The sequence below is a fragment of the Teleopsis dalmanni genome, chromosome 2 (genome assembly GCF_002237135.1).
Source record: "Teleopsis dalmanni isolate 2A chromosome 2, ASM223713v2, whole genome shotgun sequence".
Classification (NCBI taxonomy): domain Eukaryota; kingdom Metazoa; phylum Arthropoda; class Insecta; order Diptera; family Diopsidae; genus Teleopsis; species Teleopsis dalmanni.
This window is the reverse complement of record NC_051847.1, coordinates 178,159,732-178,176,522: the sequence shown is the minus strand read 5'-3', so window position 1 is coordinate 178,176,522 and position 16,791 is coordinate 178,159,732. Positions and strand designations below refer to the sequence as shown.

Sequence of the window (16,791 nt, the reverse complement as noted above, 5' to 3'; positions counted from 1 at the left end):
TTCACAGATTTTACAGATTCACAGAATTCGTCCGCGGTTAGGATTGCCAGTCGTAAGAGGCGACTTAAATTCCCTGGTGTCAGTCCGGCACTTGTGTTAGAAATGTACATGGTAGTAAGTAGTCCGCCCCACTTGCGCCAACTGACCAGAGTTGCATGTTATCTGGTACTACGGGAGTCAGTGGCCTACATTTTCGGCTAAACTGACCATTTGGAGTTGGATTCATGGTGGCAGTTTTGTTAATACCCAAACTTACACGGGAAGAATGTTCAGTTTTGGTTCACATTCGGCGTGGAGTTGCGTATTCACCACCGGGTGCTATAGCCCAAAATTGTAACAGAGACAATAGACCTCGCATTTCACCAAAATGGAATATATGACTTACACAAAGTACCGGCGGTATTACTAAGGTAATTCCAATGGGGCGTTTATCGGCGGATTATCTTGATACGTTGTGTTTCGAACACCGTAATGTTAAGCCTCCACGGCGCTTACTTCCTCTTCATCTTTACAATATCTGCAAGTCGATTCAAAATACTCACACTTTGTACTTTGTTCAATCTATCAATGTGTTGATAGAGTTCCTATTCCCTCAAATACGACAACTAGAATATTCGAATAACCAAGTTGTTTTTCGTTAAATTTAAATAATTATTTTATTGATTTTAATTATAGGTCTCTATCCGCTATTTGGTATCAGATAAGGCAAATAGGTTGTCTCAAAACTCATCTTGTTCATTTCAGATTACCACTGGGACAACTAAGTACTTTTCTATTACATTTTCTTCTTTTTTCAATCTAAAAAATAAGATAATATTATGATATTCTCTTTAATTTCTCTGGTATTTTTCGTTGTTAACCGTTGAGACTTGATTGCATTAATAACTATTGGTCCATATTACTCTTTTTCAATCACGAAAATTTCGGCTAAATGGTCGCATTTTCAATTAGAGATTTCAAGTCTGAGTCCAAATTCTTCTATCCCTACCCCATTCTTAACTAATCGAGCTGTTCGTGATTGATATTTTCATATGTTGGTTTATTTCATAAGATAAGGTTATACCTGAACTATAGTATAAAAGTGTACTTATATTTTTTAGGATAGTTATATAAAATATAAGGAAAAATTAAAGAAATTTAAAACCTAATAATAATTAATCGTATTAATTCAAAATATAAAACTATTGTAACTTACCACAATATAAAACTTAATATAAACCGCAAAACTATTGTTTTGTTTTATTGAGATTTTCATGGTGTTCAAACATCATAATTATAAATTTTCGTGAATATTTTAAATTTCATATAAACAAAAGAATTAAAAATCTCTAGTAATTTATTTTTTATTATTTAATATAAATTTTTATGAAACCAAACAATTACGCATTTCATATTTCATATTTCTGTCAACTATTAACCGTTGCATTCTTAGTAATAACAACATTGTATACTTGCTCCAGTAACTTTTTCAGTAAAAAATATTATTTATAAAGTTTTTATGTTTTACTCCATGCTCTCTACAAATTAACATTGGTTCTTCGTAATTACACCTGAAATTCCTAACGCCAGCTGTTTAGAAAACTTTCTTCACAGTCTTGAAGTTTGCGATATTAGCCAAGAAACTTGCTCTAATTATGTCAGCGCATTTTTTTGACAGACCAAAGCATACGACACTTTTTGGAGTACAAATGCACTAACGAAGTGAGTTTTCCTGTTACTCCAGTTGCACTTCTTATTGCACTTGACTAAACGCATTGCACCAAAGCAAAAAATCGTACTGAAGTGCAATTTACTTGCTTTGTGTCATGATGAACTTTTGAAAAAAGGCTTTCAAAATTAATTTCGCAAATTTACGCTTTTTAATTTTTAGTACTGAAAATTATATTAAATATGACATATGCATTAAGCGTAAATGAAAGAATTGCACCTTTACCTTTGCAAAATGCAAAACTGTTTATAAATATTAAAAATTAAATTAATGGAAGTATCAAATAAATTATTATATTCATGCTCCCAGATTTACACAAAGACATGTTAACAACCTGTGAGATTGTGTAGTGATGAAATGCGATAAAAGTAAGACCTTTATGAGCCATGACAATGACAACATTTTCAGTTTTTAACTCTGCAATCGAGACGAAATCGATAAAGCAATTCAGCGAAGCATTACAAATGCCTAACACAATGTTTGCGCTCAACAAAGCATTCGCGGCTTTTGGAAAATGGAAAATGGAAAATTTAATACAATAATGAAATGAGTTTTCTTCATTGAATACCTTCAACTTTACCTTTTATAGTCCCACAATTTGTGCTTGATATGCTTCAATACCTTAAACAATGACGGCTCTCAGCACACTTTGAGACGTCATCAAGCGTAAATGAAATGCTACATGATGTTTAACAAAATATTTTTAATTTCTCTATGATGTCTTACAGCGGGAATGACACCTTTCAGTAAGTCTTATATTGAAAAATATCAAAAAAAAAATCGAATGACTAAGTGAGAAAAATAATAAATAAATGATTATTGCCAATTTGAACAAACAATATTTATTTATTAAATAGAGAAATACAAATACAAGAAACGAAAGTTGAATGATATGCAGATATCTGTAAACAAGTTGACCGCTCTTAAAAGGGCACTCATTGAGATGCCTTGTAGATATGTGTGTCATAAAATTGGTTTACTGACAGGTCATTACCGTAAAAAAACAGGCAAAGGAACTACTTTTGACTCCCCAGTGCAAATGATGGGAAAAACATTGAAACGCTTACAGATGAATACTGAATATGCTGATGACTTACTTTTCACAAGATATTAGTCAAGCACAAGACCTCAGGTTATTATTTTTACTTTCATTGAAGACTAAACAACGATTTTAAATGCGCTAAGATTGTAACGACAATACAATGGTCCACCCTGCCTAAAATAATCTCTAGAATCATGGTGACAATTTAATCAAATCTATCCTGAACTAGACAGATGCCATGTCGATTACGTTTATATACTCAAATGCATTCTTCAACACTCATCGAAAAGATGATGTACAATTATATTTAGCGATAAAGTTCTTTGATATCCACATATTTTTAGATTATATATAAATTAATATGAAAAATATATCTTAATTCCGAAATTATAAATGAAGAGTGGCTACTGGTGTGATACCTGTAGTAATATTTTCTCTTCTACTAAAGAAGAACGTCATTTCTTATTAAAAAAAGTTGACGTACCTGAAATGATCTCTTTTACTAAAAATGGCGTAATTTCTTATTAAAAAGAGTTGACCTCATTTGATGCTTCCTCTTTAACTAAAAATGGCGTCACTTCTTATTAAAAACAAAACTAATGTTATTGGTTTTGTCTTCTCTGTTATCAGCTGATAACATTTCTTATCACATTCTCTTTAAATCATCGACTTTGAACTGTGTCAAAAAAGGATTTCTGTTCCGGGACTTCTATTTTTGTCTAATTTTAAGATTGTCTCAACAACTCACAGTTTTTTTTTAAAGATCAAAGTATCTTGTGTTCAGTTGGGTTCAACAGCGCAAAAAATCTGCAACAGTTGCAGCAATTCGGTCTGTTGAAAGCCAGTACCCCATTCATATTCTATACTAAATCCACCGCTTGCAACAAATTCTTTCGAATTGTATACTCATTCACATTTTTTTCAATATATAAACTTATATGAAGTAACAAGGGTTCAAGTATTTCTGCCCCCAGTAGCGATTATAATTGTAACATCCGTGGTAGATTACATTAATATACCGTTTTCTGTTGATTCTCCTCATTCTGAAGACCTCATTCTGAAGACTTGATGTTATATGAAAAATTCAGTGAATATTGTATTATATTATATGGTTGCACTTACTATTCTTTCTTAAATTTTTTTTTCTATTGTAGTTAAATTTAATGAATAAAATATGTGTAAAATCGATTATAAAAAATTACAACCCATTTTATAAAATTCTTAACATATTTCTGTTTTGTCACCTAATTCTATAATGGCTGTTGTTATATTAGCAATCACAATTTGCTTAATTTCTCTACAATAGAAGAATTACCATTCCCTCTATTTGCATTTACCATTCGTTTAATTTTTCTATGTTTTCATTACTGATACGCGTTTGGACCTCACGTCTTATTTCATTATATACTAACATATACCTTCCTGAACACGTTTGGGCGCTTTGAACTCACGTCATATTTATTGTATTCTCAACTTTCTTGAAAGCATTTGTACCATTCCTAAACTCATATATGTGAAATATTATATTCACATATATGAATGATTATGTGATATATATTTATGTGTTATATTATTTTTTAATATTTTTTTATATTTCAAATGATTCGCTGCACAAACTCTCAAATTCGTCGTTTTCCTTAAATTGCATTGTAATTTGTTAATTACAAAAGAAAATATTTCATCATTTTAACATTTCCTTTACAATTTCTTAACAAAAAAATCCATCCTGTCATCAACATACCCCACATCCACTTAATGTAATTTTCATTTTCATAATATATACAGAATATAATATGCAGTATACTCGTATCAGATATTCGTGTTAATGTTGGTATTGATTTATTATCGAAAACATATGAACTTTAATGAAACACTTAAGGCTATTTTTGGCATTTTGTATTTGCTACAACGAACTTGAATGTACCTGGATGTGTACATAATCCTTGAACGGAACTCAAGAAAAAATTGAACTTGAAAAGCACAGATGAAAAATTAATTAACAAATTAACCAAAACATCTTTAGGTGGCTTTCTACCCTCGAGCATCGCACGCGCGCACAGAACTAATTAAACGCTGCCAAACCAAACCAAACCAAACCAAACCGGAGCAATTTAATCAATTTTGAAATTAATTTAAATGCTTACTTTTATACAAGAATTTCCTCTTAATTAACTTACGAATTCACTAAATGTTATCCTTTTTCTTTCATGTCTCAATTACAACAAACCAGCGATTCTAATGAATTGGAGCCAGTGACTAAGACAAACGAGGCAGTGATCCGCTTCTATCGGCTAATACAAGCTGCACGCGATGGTCAGGATCAAAGAGATTGTCTACGCCTATATCCGCAATGTAACATAAATACGAAGTGAAAAAGGATGTTTCCATTATAAATGAATTAAGCAGTAAAAGCCAAATTAACGAACTGAGCAATCAAATCATCTGCAGAAAGTCAGAAAGTCAAAAAGTTAAGCGAAACAAAATTTTGCTTTAATCTATGAAAATTTCTGGTAAAATCAGTGTAAATTTTTTTTTACCAGAAATCGAAGTCATTTTATTATTTCGACACGAAATATTAAATTATTTAATTATAATATATATATAATGTTTTATGACTGTTAGTATTGTAAATATTTTATTGTTAAGAGATTTACTTTCCTATAAACTAAATTATTTTTAGTCTTAGCTTCTTTGATTACATTGTGGAATCAATTAAATAAATATTTATTTAATAAACAAAAATATTTTAGTAAATTTAAATATTTTTTACAAGCTTTTGGATCAAGAATCTTAAAAAAATTGAGTTATATTTAGTATATTCTTTAAAATTATTTATTTATTTAGTCCAATATTTCAATCATCTTCCATGTTCATTCTCAGAAAACTGAGAAATTCATTAAAAATCTTATTTAGGTAATTCATTTATTTATTTATTATTAATTAATAATTTAAATAATTACAATAAATGTTGGTTTAAAGATATTAAAAAATTTTAAATATCTTTTCAAGAGTTGCTTTTTATTAAAAAAAAAAATACATAAGATAATAGATATAATTGGCAAATTAATCCATGTACAAAACATATAAATATATTCTAAAATATAATTTTTATATTTATTTTTATTTAAATTTTTATTTAAAGTTTATATAATTTGTAAATTTATTATATATATTAATTTTAATCGGCTTGTCACACAATTATTTATTTATTTTTACACAATAAAAATGCTGATTTTGTTAGTTTTTATAAATTTTTTGTTACAAAAAATTATTTTGAAATATATAATGAAATCAATTTTTTTATTAAATGTACGAATTATTTCGATAAGTACTATATACTTATATACCTATGTACTATATATGTATATATATATGTACATACATACATATATACATGTATATATATATATACTTCATATTAAATGTCTTTAAAAATTGTTGTTCAAAAACAAAATAAGTCATAGTAGTTTAAATTTTATTGTTTATAAAAAAAATGTTTTGATGTACTATTAAATATTACAATCTTTATTTATTATAAATGCGTATATATAAAAAAATACTTATATATAAATTATTTAATTAAATATATCCTATTTATTATGAGTTTAATAAATAAAATAAATACATAATTACATATTGCTAAATTCTTATTTCCATAATCTTTTTTCTACAGATTTTATAAATTTTATTTATAACATTTATTTTTAATAATTAATTTATGTTTAATAATGCAATTAAAGGTGTCATTTATATATTGAAGATTCCAGCTACTTTAACTTAAAACATATGTTCAATGTTCAAAACTTCTCTATTAGCCTTCTTCTATTTGAAATAGATATTATTTGTCTTAGGGAGAAAATAGATTTTAACGTTAAAAAAAAACAAAACAAAAAATTTTAAAAGTATATAGAAAGTTATAGTTTTTTCAATCTGACAAGACAAATTTTTTGAATCATTTATAACTTCGTTTTTTTTAAGACTACATATGTTTAACATATTTCTCCATTGAGTCTTTTTTAAAAGATCCCCTCAACATTGACAAATTACATATAATTTATTAAATATGTAATAAAATTTTTTAAATTATAATTTATAAAAAATTGCAATTTATTAAAAATATATAAAAAATTGCAATTAATTAAAAATTAAATTAAATTAAAAATTACAATTTTTTTTTAAAAAATTTAAGTACATAATTTATTCGATTAATATATTCCACTGCAAATAATCAACAATAAATTACAATTAAAGTTATTTGGAACAAAATATTAAGTCTCAAATGTATTACTTTATATATAAATACATACCTATTAATATTTTAAGAAATTTTCAGTAACTAACAAATATTGCTAAGTTGATAAACTACTATTATAGTTAATTACACGTAACTATGGTTTATGCATTTTTCTCATATAAATTGCAAGTAAATTTGTAGCTAAAAAAATAATCTGGTAACACATTAAATTAGAATAAGACAAATCAAGTATGGCGTTGGTTGAGATATCTAAAACTTTATAGATATAAAATAACATTGAAAATATATTTTTAAAAAGTACTGATGATGGGTATTTAGCAACTGAATGATTAGTCCAGAAATTCTTAATTCTTAATTAGCAATTGTTTTTGTCAGACGCAGCACACCTTTGCAGGCATGCCAGCCTCGTAGTCATCGTCTCCAATCTTATAAAAGAAGTACGCGTATTGCTAGATAAGCTTGATCACTCCATCGAAAACATGGTCTACCTTAACGTCTTCTTTAGCCAACTACAGCTTCAAACACCTTTTTCCAGCAAAGCAGGTGAAGTTAAGTCGCTCAATGATTTTGAAAAAAAAATTCTAATACGAGTATATGTATATACGAGTGTAGTATATACATTCACAGAATATAAATAATATAATATAAATAATATAAATAAATAAAAACATAATATAAATATAATTGAATATATTCGTATATTAATATTATGAATATATGCATATAATGTTATTAATTATACATAAACATTATAATACATAATGTTAAAATTAACTAACATAACTGTTAATTACTTAAAATGTTCAATGTTCAAAAAATATACCAGCCAAATATAAAATAAATTTAAAAGACACATTATTACATGCTTTAGGATTTTAGATTTAGGAATAAAACAGTTCTCTGTGGGAAAGGTGCCATAATCGCTGTCTTAAATTAAGCATTTCTACGACAATATTAGGATATTTAACTAATATCTTACGAAAACATGGATTTGGCACTACGCTTCGGAATTCAAAAATATTCTAAATAGTGGAATGATGAATTATCGAAGAAAGCGAAGACTATGTTATCAGTTAAAAGTATCACAGTTACCATATTTTGATAGTTCAATAACTGCATTTCTATATAAAAACCAATAATTCATATTACTTTTAATAACTAAAAATATTCAGTCTCAATCTTAAAATGCAGTATGCGGTTTTGTATTATGAAATAAGTAAATATAGATAATAATAATAATGTTTGATCATTATATTCTTTATAATTATTACTAGAATGATTAGTAGTATTTTTATAATTACTCTCAGTTCTATAAAAATGTATCAAGATCAAGAAGAAGAAATATCATCAAGAAGAAATATTATGAAAATAATAAAAATATTTATGGCAGATATAATAAAAGATAAGTTATAGGATAACTGATAAAACATATATGTAAATTTAGTCACAATTAAGCTCTTTTTTAAAGTTTATTTTTTAACAGATAAAACTTTAAATTAAATAGTTTTCTCTCAGCCGTAATATGTAACATAATTTAAATCAAATATAAATTAAATTATTATAGAAAAATTTAGAGCATACATTTTTATTTCGGACTTATAAATGGAATTCACAACTACATGATTCAGACTATAAAAAGAAAAAGTTAAGTATGTTTAAAGGTTTTTAATAATATCTAAGAGGATGTCTAATATAAAAATAAGTTATAGATTTAAGCAACCTTAAATTAGTTTTAAAGCGTGGAAAAATTCAGCAATCATTAAGCAATTCGACTTAAATTTATTGAAGGAAATTATAATAAATCTGAGCGACTTAATTCAAGGCAAAGATAGTTAAATTATCTGCAACTAGACACAATTGCTTAAATATATACATTTTCTAAATTTTTTTCAAAAAATTGATTAAATATTTTTTATTTATTTTTAAACTATATTTTGTTAAGTAAAAAAATTAAAAATATTTATTAATTTTTATTATTTTATTTTTATTATCTATTCATTTACTAAAAATGAAGTCATTGAAAATCTAAACTAGACATATAGATCCTAACAATTACAATTTAATTTAATGCTGTAATATATGGAAAATCAAAGGTTATAGAAGTAAAAATTATATACTGTATTCATAATCATAATATATGTCTAATAAAAAATATATTGTCATAATTTAAGAAAAAATACTGTAATATTCTAATCAAGTCTTAGATTTTAGTACTTTCCAACGTAGCTTAACACTAGTAGTAGATGCTTTAAATATATAAGGTAGTAAGAATTTTTCAGATAAAATATGAAAATGAAAAGTATTCACTAATTAAGAATTTATATATAATCAAACTAAATGATTTCAAACAGTTATAAATTTGTAATTACCATAGTAACCTAAATAGAGACCAGAAATTCTTATATTAGTCTTTTGTTGTTATTATTATAATAATTCGGCGACCACAATTCGGTGTCCCAGAAAATGAGTGCCCTTTTCGCATGGACTAAACCCTTGCCAATTATTCCTAGAAACATTTTTTTACCCCGGAACTACTTTAGAATTACTTTAAGGTAGGGTCCCTATTAGTAATTTATGATTTCCATAGTGCGTGCACGCCCTGCTGCTGCTTCTGTTGTCAACCCTTGCACTTCGTCTTTGTGTAATATATCTGCTTGCTCCAACTACCTTTTGTTGTGATCTACTTTTTCCAACCTTAGGATGTTTTCATCAACATTCCTATGCAATCCCTGTTTTGTTTCTTTTTTTTCAGCACATTTTCTGTCACCCTCCTTAAATAAAAAACTCTAACTTGCGTTGCTAGCACTTCTCTTAGCCACTTATTACACATAAAGAATCTGTGCTCTGCGGTATTAACTCAGCATTATTTGCAGTTTAGAGAATCAATTTTGCGGATTCGGTAACACATGCACATGCGGTTGGAATATCTAAAACCAAATAGGAAGTGAGTGATCTGTTGTTGTTATAATAAATTGCAAATGTTATAAAATAATATATACAGGCTCCTCGGGGAGGTATGCAGATCTGAGGTCAATTATTGCTTAGTCTGATGAAATGATAAACAATAATCTAGTCAAGGTGTAGGGAGGGGTTTTGAAGAAACCTTGAGTTAAAAAAGCGTATGAGTGCTTAAATGCACTAGCTCGAAAAAGCTTCAACATAATAATAAAAAGTGTGCTGTTCTGGCTATACATTTTTTACTTCATAGCCATACTTACTACCTAAAAACATTTGTTTTTTCTAATTTATTTTTAACTTTCTCCTACAAAACTGTCATTAACTATAAAGTTGGAATAAGCTTTACCCTCACTTCAACATATTTGCATATATCAAATTTATAAATATATTTTCATTTTTCTTCTTATCGTTCTAAAACCACAATATTTTTAAATCACAAAAGTTACTTTCCCTTTTGAAATGTCTTATTAAGTAGTACTAATACAGCAGTGCAAGCGGAAATATAATCTGACATCCTTGACTCTAATGGCATCGGAACAACCGTAAATAAATAGCCAAAAATGATGAAAATGGCTTTAAACCGCAATGTCAACTGCCAACCAAAATTGAAAGTCAATAAAAATAAAAAGAGAAATAAAAATAAAAATACAAATAAAAATAAAAATAAAGAAATGACAAACGACTTAAACGTTTAAATATGTTTATAAATAAAAAAATTAATACCAATCTTCTCCATTTCCACACTTCATCATGACTTCTTCATTAAGCCATTTGTAGGGTTCCTTATAGTCGATAGAAATTTCTACATTGGCTTGTCCATTAACGTTGCCAGGCACGTTCTGCTTTTAACAACCTGATTTCCCTTCTTAGATTCGGATTGGTGCATTGGACGAAAATAAATTTTTATGTGGAGTGTGCCATAAATACCAAATTTAAAAGTGACATTTCAAATAAACAAAATTGGCTCGAATTGCAGAACTTGTTGAAGAGAGGAGTTGAAATTGGTAAAGTAAATAAGTGAGTTGTGCGATTAGCCATTGGCGTTGGCCAACTAAAAAAGTGTCAATTTTTATCAATGAACTTAAATTTTCATTTCATTTTTATGCAAAGCGTCCATTAGATTCACACATTTTTGTTTTGAGAGAATTTTTTGTTAGTTACGATGAAATGTTACCATTTGGAATGGGTACCGGTCACAGGGGATCGAAGTAGTCGATTGGTTAAATTAAAGTGTACATACATTGTTCCATTTTGAGAAGGATTTACGTGACTTCGAAATGCGGGAACTCAATACTTTTACCATAAAATGTTGAATATTTTGGGGTTCATGAATTATTTTTATAATACGAAAAGGGACAAATTTACAAATGTTTCCCCAATAAATCAACTCTTTGGTACAATTGGATTTATTTTTCTGCTATTTTACTACTTTTATTTATTTATTTTTTTTTTTGCTGCTTGGTTTTTTTTTTGTAAAGGAAAAACCAATATTAAAAATAAAACTTATTACGCAAATACGTTTCTTTTTTATACCTTCAATACAGATTTACTCGCCATCAAAATAAAGAATTTATTTATTTTTACTTATATTTTTTACTTTTATAATAATAACAACTTAAGTATTCTACACCTAAGAAATCGAATTTATCTTCTCAACTTTAAGAATATTTTTATTAAGGCTTTTCAGATAAATTTTTCGTGCCACTTCTTATTTATTTTTTTAGCGCAGTTAGCGGGCACTATTTTGTCTTATTTATTAAAACTGTTAGCTGATACTATGACTATTGTTTATCTTACACTTTTTTTCTTCGCTTTTTAATGTCTTTAGTTGACACCATAGCTAGAGCAAACATATATATTTGAGCTAAGTTGAGTACTAAACTTAATAGGTTCACACTGTATTTCATTTAAACATAAAAATATCAAAACTTTGAGATGAATTGTAAAGTCTGACTCTCTAAGTCGTAGTGCAAGCTTCACAAACATTAAAGTACTTGTTACTTTGAGAACGACCTACTTTAAATTAAACCTTCAGGTAAAAGTTTTGTATTAAGATAAGAAAAAATGTTTGATGTTGACTTTACAGAAGTTCAATAAAAACTCTATACACAAAAAAAATGGGACTAAAAAAATTACTACTTACTATTTTGATTGCCACACGAAAAATGCAACAAAACTTTAACCCATCTCACTCAAGTCATATAGTCATTCACTCATTGAATCCACTTAGCAACGTGAATAACATACGTAAAGATATGATAACGAATCCGTATGAGTGTATATGTAACTACCAACTGGAGATAGAGATTCAATTTATGGGATTACTGAAGTTAAAGTATCTACACACTCAGGACAGGTGTCCATACACAAACAGGTGTCTAATTTAAAATCAATGGTTTAATATACAAATGCGTTCTGAAGCTCCTTCTAGCTGTATGTTTAAACCTAAAACACATTATCTGATACATAATCCTTAAGCCAAATACAACAAAATTAAATAATAATAAACATTGACTTTCAAGAAATTTTGTGTAACGAAGTTAAGTATTCGGTAATACAAATCAACATTATATAGTCTTATTTCTTAATGTAACTTACTAAATTATTCTCTATTAATTTAAACTCAAAAATTTGTGGAAGTAATCAAAATTTTTTGAATCCATTCAGTCTAGCTCGATGTGGCCACCTTTTGCTTCGACTATGGCCTTTACACTGTTAAAAAATGAGTTGCATGCTTCACGAAAGCGATCTTCTGGTATTTTGGCCCATTCCTGAAAAATGGCTTTCTTCAGCACATCCATACTGGCATATTTTTTAGTTTTCACATTGCTCTTTAAAATGGCCTAGATGGAGTAGTTTATCGTATTTGTATCTGGCGAATTCGAATTTCATTATATTGACGAAATGAAGTACGGAATATGATTTTTTAAACATTCTTGGTTTATACGAGCTTTATGAGACGGTGCCGAGTATTATTGGAACGTCCATGGTCTACGACTGAAATCTTTGCGTGCCCACGGGTCTAAAGCAACTTCCCTAAACAATTTCCCGACAACAAATGGCATTGACTTTGACACCAGGCTCAATGAAAATAATTGGAGAGCAGCCATCGGCTATTACAGCTGTCCATAACATTACTGCCCATATATAAAACTATATATATATATATATTGTCTTGGCTTGAGAGTTAAGTATATACCGTATAACTTTATATCGTATAACTTTATATAGGGGCATTATCGAAACTAATGTTTGTCACAAAGATCAAACTCAGTTAATTATTTTTGAAAACTTTAAATACTACATATTTTAATGGTTATCGAGTACTAATAATTAAAAAAAAATTCTTAACATGTATGAAGCTCACTTTAAATATTTAAATTTTTTTTCTAGATAATAGGTTACCATTTAATAATAAAAAAAACTGAACTTTTTGAAGTGCGCATGAAAAATGTAAAGAATTTAATAATTTTTGAATTAAGAAAAAAAGTCAAATGGCATTTGTTGTCAGTGAAAACATTTGATATTCCAAAAAACAGTACGCAGCTGACCAACAGCCAAAACAAAACATTGAGCGACCAATGAATTAAAGCTACGAAGAGAACGAAGAAAAACAATCCATCAAGTCGAGCGAACAACAATCGCAATTAAATTAATAAAGTACCGTCATATAAAAACGGCGTACAACTCACCGGGCATTTGCATATCCACTTGGATTGTCTGCGGGCAAGCACGCGCGAGAAATATAAACTAAGACACAATTCGATTGAAGCGAGTAGGAAGACAACCAAGTGAGGACATCACACGCGTTCAGGATGAACAAATTTGGCCTTGTATTTGTGGTAGCACTCGCTGCCTTGAGCAGCACCACTGCGCAATCGCCACGTTCCGCAACTGATTTAGCTTTCGATATGTACAACGGGTGCCTCAAGGATTTCAGCACATCTTGTGTGAAGCCGAAGGCAATGCAGTGGTTTAATCAAGCCATCAATCAAGATGAGATATTTGTCACAGATAAATTATCGATTGTACGCACAGGCCAAATAGAACCAGTTGAGCAACGTGCCATCAACGATGAAGAAACAATGTTCGACGACATTGACAATTTCTTAGCGACGCATGCATTGCGTATCAAAGCACCGGAATACTTCAAAAGTGCAGAGGCACGTTCATACGTGCCCGATTTCTTATTAAATAATGCCTTAACCAAAGGCGCTGTAGTGCCACTAGCTGAAAGGAACTCCAATCAAGGTGAGTTCGGGTATATATTTATGTTTGGATTGCACAGCAAATTAAGATATCTATTTATTTCTTGCTTCTTTAATTAAGGACGTGGTATGGTACGCAAGGTTCTTTTGCCTTTCTTATTGGGTCTTAAACTTAAAACTACTGTACTAGTGCCATTAGCTCTTGCCTTGATCGCATTGAAAACATGGAAGGCCATGACTTTGGGTTTACTTTCCTTGGTGTTATCTGGCGCTTTAGTTATTTTCAAAATAGCCAAACCTAAGGTGAGCTTTTTTACTTTCTTTGAAATATTTATTTTATTAATACTAATATTGTTTATTTTTTTTAAAGATTGTTAACTATGAAGTTGTGCATTATCCACATCATGTCGATCATATTGAACATATTCCTCATCATGTCGAGCATATTGTTCCACATCATATTGAACACATCGTACCACACCATTTGGATCATCATATTGATCATCACCTAGAAGTACCTCATCATATTGAACACGTTGAACATTTGGATCACACTGCACCAGCATGGGATCCTCATGCATGGGCGCGTTCATCACAGGAGCCCAAAGACGCACAGGATATGGCATACGCTGGACAAAACAGACGTTAACTGACGAAATTATGAAATGATATGAATTTGCTGAAATCGATTTGATTGAAAAAAAGAATTATTTATTTTTCCTTAGGTTTAGTAACACAAATTTCCAAAGATTTGTTCACATATTTTTCTATATGAAAATATCTATGCGTACTTGTACAAAATTCTTATTTATTGCGAAATGTATTTTAGTTTTTAAATAAATCTGTAAATATTTATTTAAATTAAAGAATATTATGAAAATAATAAAAATCTTGAATATAATAATTTATTAAGACATTTAACTGAAATCTTAGCAAAGAAGAAGTAAGAAACGAGGTATTAATTTTTATACGGTCAAGAATTTTAAATGTGATTGAAGTCGAATTTGAATAATTTATTTATAATTTAATAAAAAATAAATTGTCGTGTTAAGGCGATCACATGATCTTCCCTCAACGGTTTTGTTGTGGCTTCCAATGGTTCAGATTTTTTAACATATATTGAAAACAAAAACAAATGTAGTGATCACCGATCGTTTGATCACCTGCTAAACAAAGAAATTGCTCCTTATACCATAAATATGTCCAATATCCACGAATAATGAATTAATCAAAAATATTTTGACTGTTCCTTGAATTACTTATTAACTTCAGAAATGTGCAGACAGATATATTACTTTTTTTTCTTAAAGCCGATAAATGATTGACCGCTTTTGCCATTGAAGATTTAGAAATCAGTACCACGTGAAACGATATTGGATGGCAATAGCTTACATTAAAATAGATAATATATTGAATTGAAACAGATTTAAACTCTCAAAGAGTCAAGGTATATCTGAGACAGATACTTTGACAGCTGTTAAACTCTGAATACGAGCATAATTCAACATGTCTCTTCTTTAGGTTTCCGATGGAAACGATATTTAATAAATTAGCCAGAGAGTGTAGTCTAGAACCATATTCAGCACATCTAAAATATCTGAGTGTATGGCTAGCATAATGCAAAAAATTAAACAATTAAATTCAAAAAATGCTAATAATCTATAATATAACATCTGTAACTATATAAATTGATCGTTTTTAAATAGAAAAAACTATAGCAATATCAATGATATAGCTCGTAAAGTAATATATTTTATGATTCAATTGCTGCAGAAAAACCATATTAAGTCATAACTTAATATTCCCTTGAATCACAATTGCTGCAGTTATAAAGCAAACGAAAATGGTACTTTGTCATCATTTAACATAAATTAAACTTTATTTTCTTGAGGACATTAAAGAAATGAAATAATCAATTTTCGGCAATATAATATACACACTGCTGTAATTTAACTAATTTAAATATATTTTACTTAATTTTTCATTTATTTTATTGATATAATTTGAGAATCTAAATCGTTCTATTTACTAATCATCAAGACATCTCATGTAATTTAGGACTTGTGCGAGTTAGGTTAAGTTGCGTTCTAAATAATGGAAATTCTAAGTTGTGCCGATAATGTAGTGATGTGTCAATACGTGTTGATAAATGGTTAAATGTGTGCAGTGCAAAAAATCCCAAAAAATCTCAAATTTGGTTTAGCATCAACTTAGCCTAACTCGCACACGTCCTTACTATTTATTATAATTTCTCTCCCAGCAACACAAGTACTGCTTCACCTATTTAATATTCCTATGAAACCAAAAAATAAAGCATCGGCATTTTTAAGTCAAGATTAAATAAATCTGGTTAAACCCAGAACAGCTTTTAAATGAATTATATAAACTCAGAGAAACAACCGTTGAAGATAAGATGGAATAAGCTTTGTTTTGATTTCTTAGTCTATCATCTTTCAAGCACCACTTATCTCTCAGTACCAGCATGAGTGAAATTAAAACTACAGTTACCTACTTATGATGTATTACCAAATAATTATAACTACATAAGAACTAACTTTTTAAATGTCTATTATGTACTTGTGATTACTTAATAATATTAACAAAATGTACGCAAATACTT

The 16,791-nt window shown here is 28.6% G+C and overlaps 2 protein-coding genes across 2 annotated transcripts in view; both read left to right on the top strand.

Moving 5' to 3' along the window:
- The window catches only part of LOC119676247, a 36,003-nt gene extending 30,694 nt beyond the window's left edge, over window positions 1-5,309 (top strand). Inside the window, exon 9 of the mRNA XM_038087484.1 lies at window positions 4,981-5,309. Within this exon, the coding sequence (XP_037943412.1) occupies window positions 4,981-5,122 (142 nt within the window). The 3' untranslated portion in view covers window positions 5,123-5,309. The remainder of the gene's footprint in view (window positions 1-4,980) is intronic.
- An 8,469-nt stretch (window positions 5,310-13,778) lies between these two features.
- Window positions 13,779-14,820, top strand: LOC119676246. Its single transcript, XM_038087483.1, has 3 exons — window positions 13,779-14,214; window positions 14,293-14,474; window positions 14,542-14,820. Exons 1-3 carry the CDS (start codon window positions 13,779-13,781, stop codon window positions 14,818-14,820), a joined length of 897 nt encoding a protein of 298 aa, XP_037943411.1.
- Window positions 14,821-16,791: the final 1,971 nt, after the last annotated feature.

Coding starts and splice junctions, on each gene's coding strand:
- LOC119676246 (XM_038087483.1), top strand. CDS start 13,779: ATGAACAAATTTGGCCTTGTATTTGTGGTAGCACTCGCTGCCTTGAGC. Junction 14,215..14,292: donor TGAAAGGAACTCCAATCAAG/GTGAGTTCGGGT, acceptor TCTTTAATTAAG/GACGTGGTATGGTACGCAAG. Junction 14,475..14,541: donor TCAAAATAGCCAAACCTAAG/GTGAGCTTTTTT, acceptor TTTTTTTTAAAG/ATTGTTAACTATGAAGTTGT.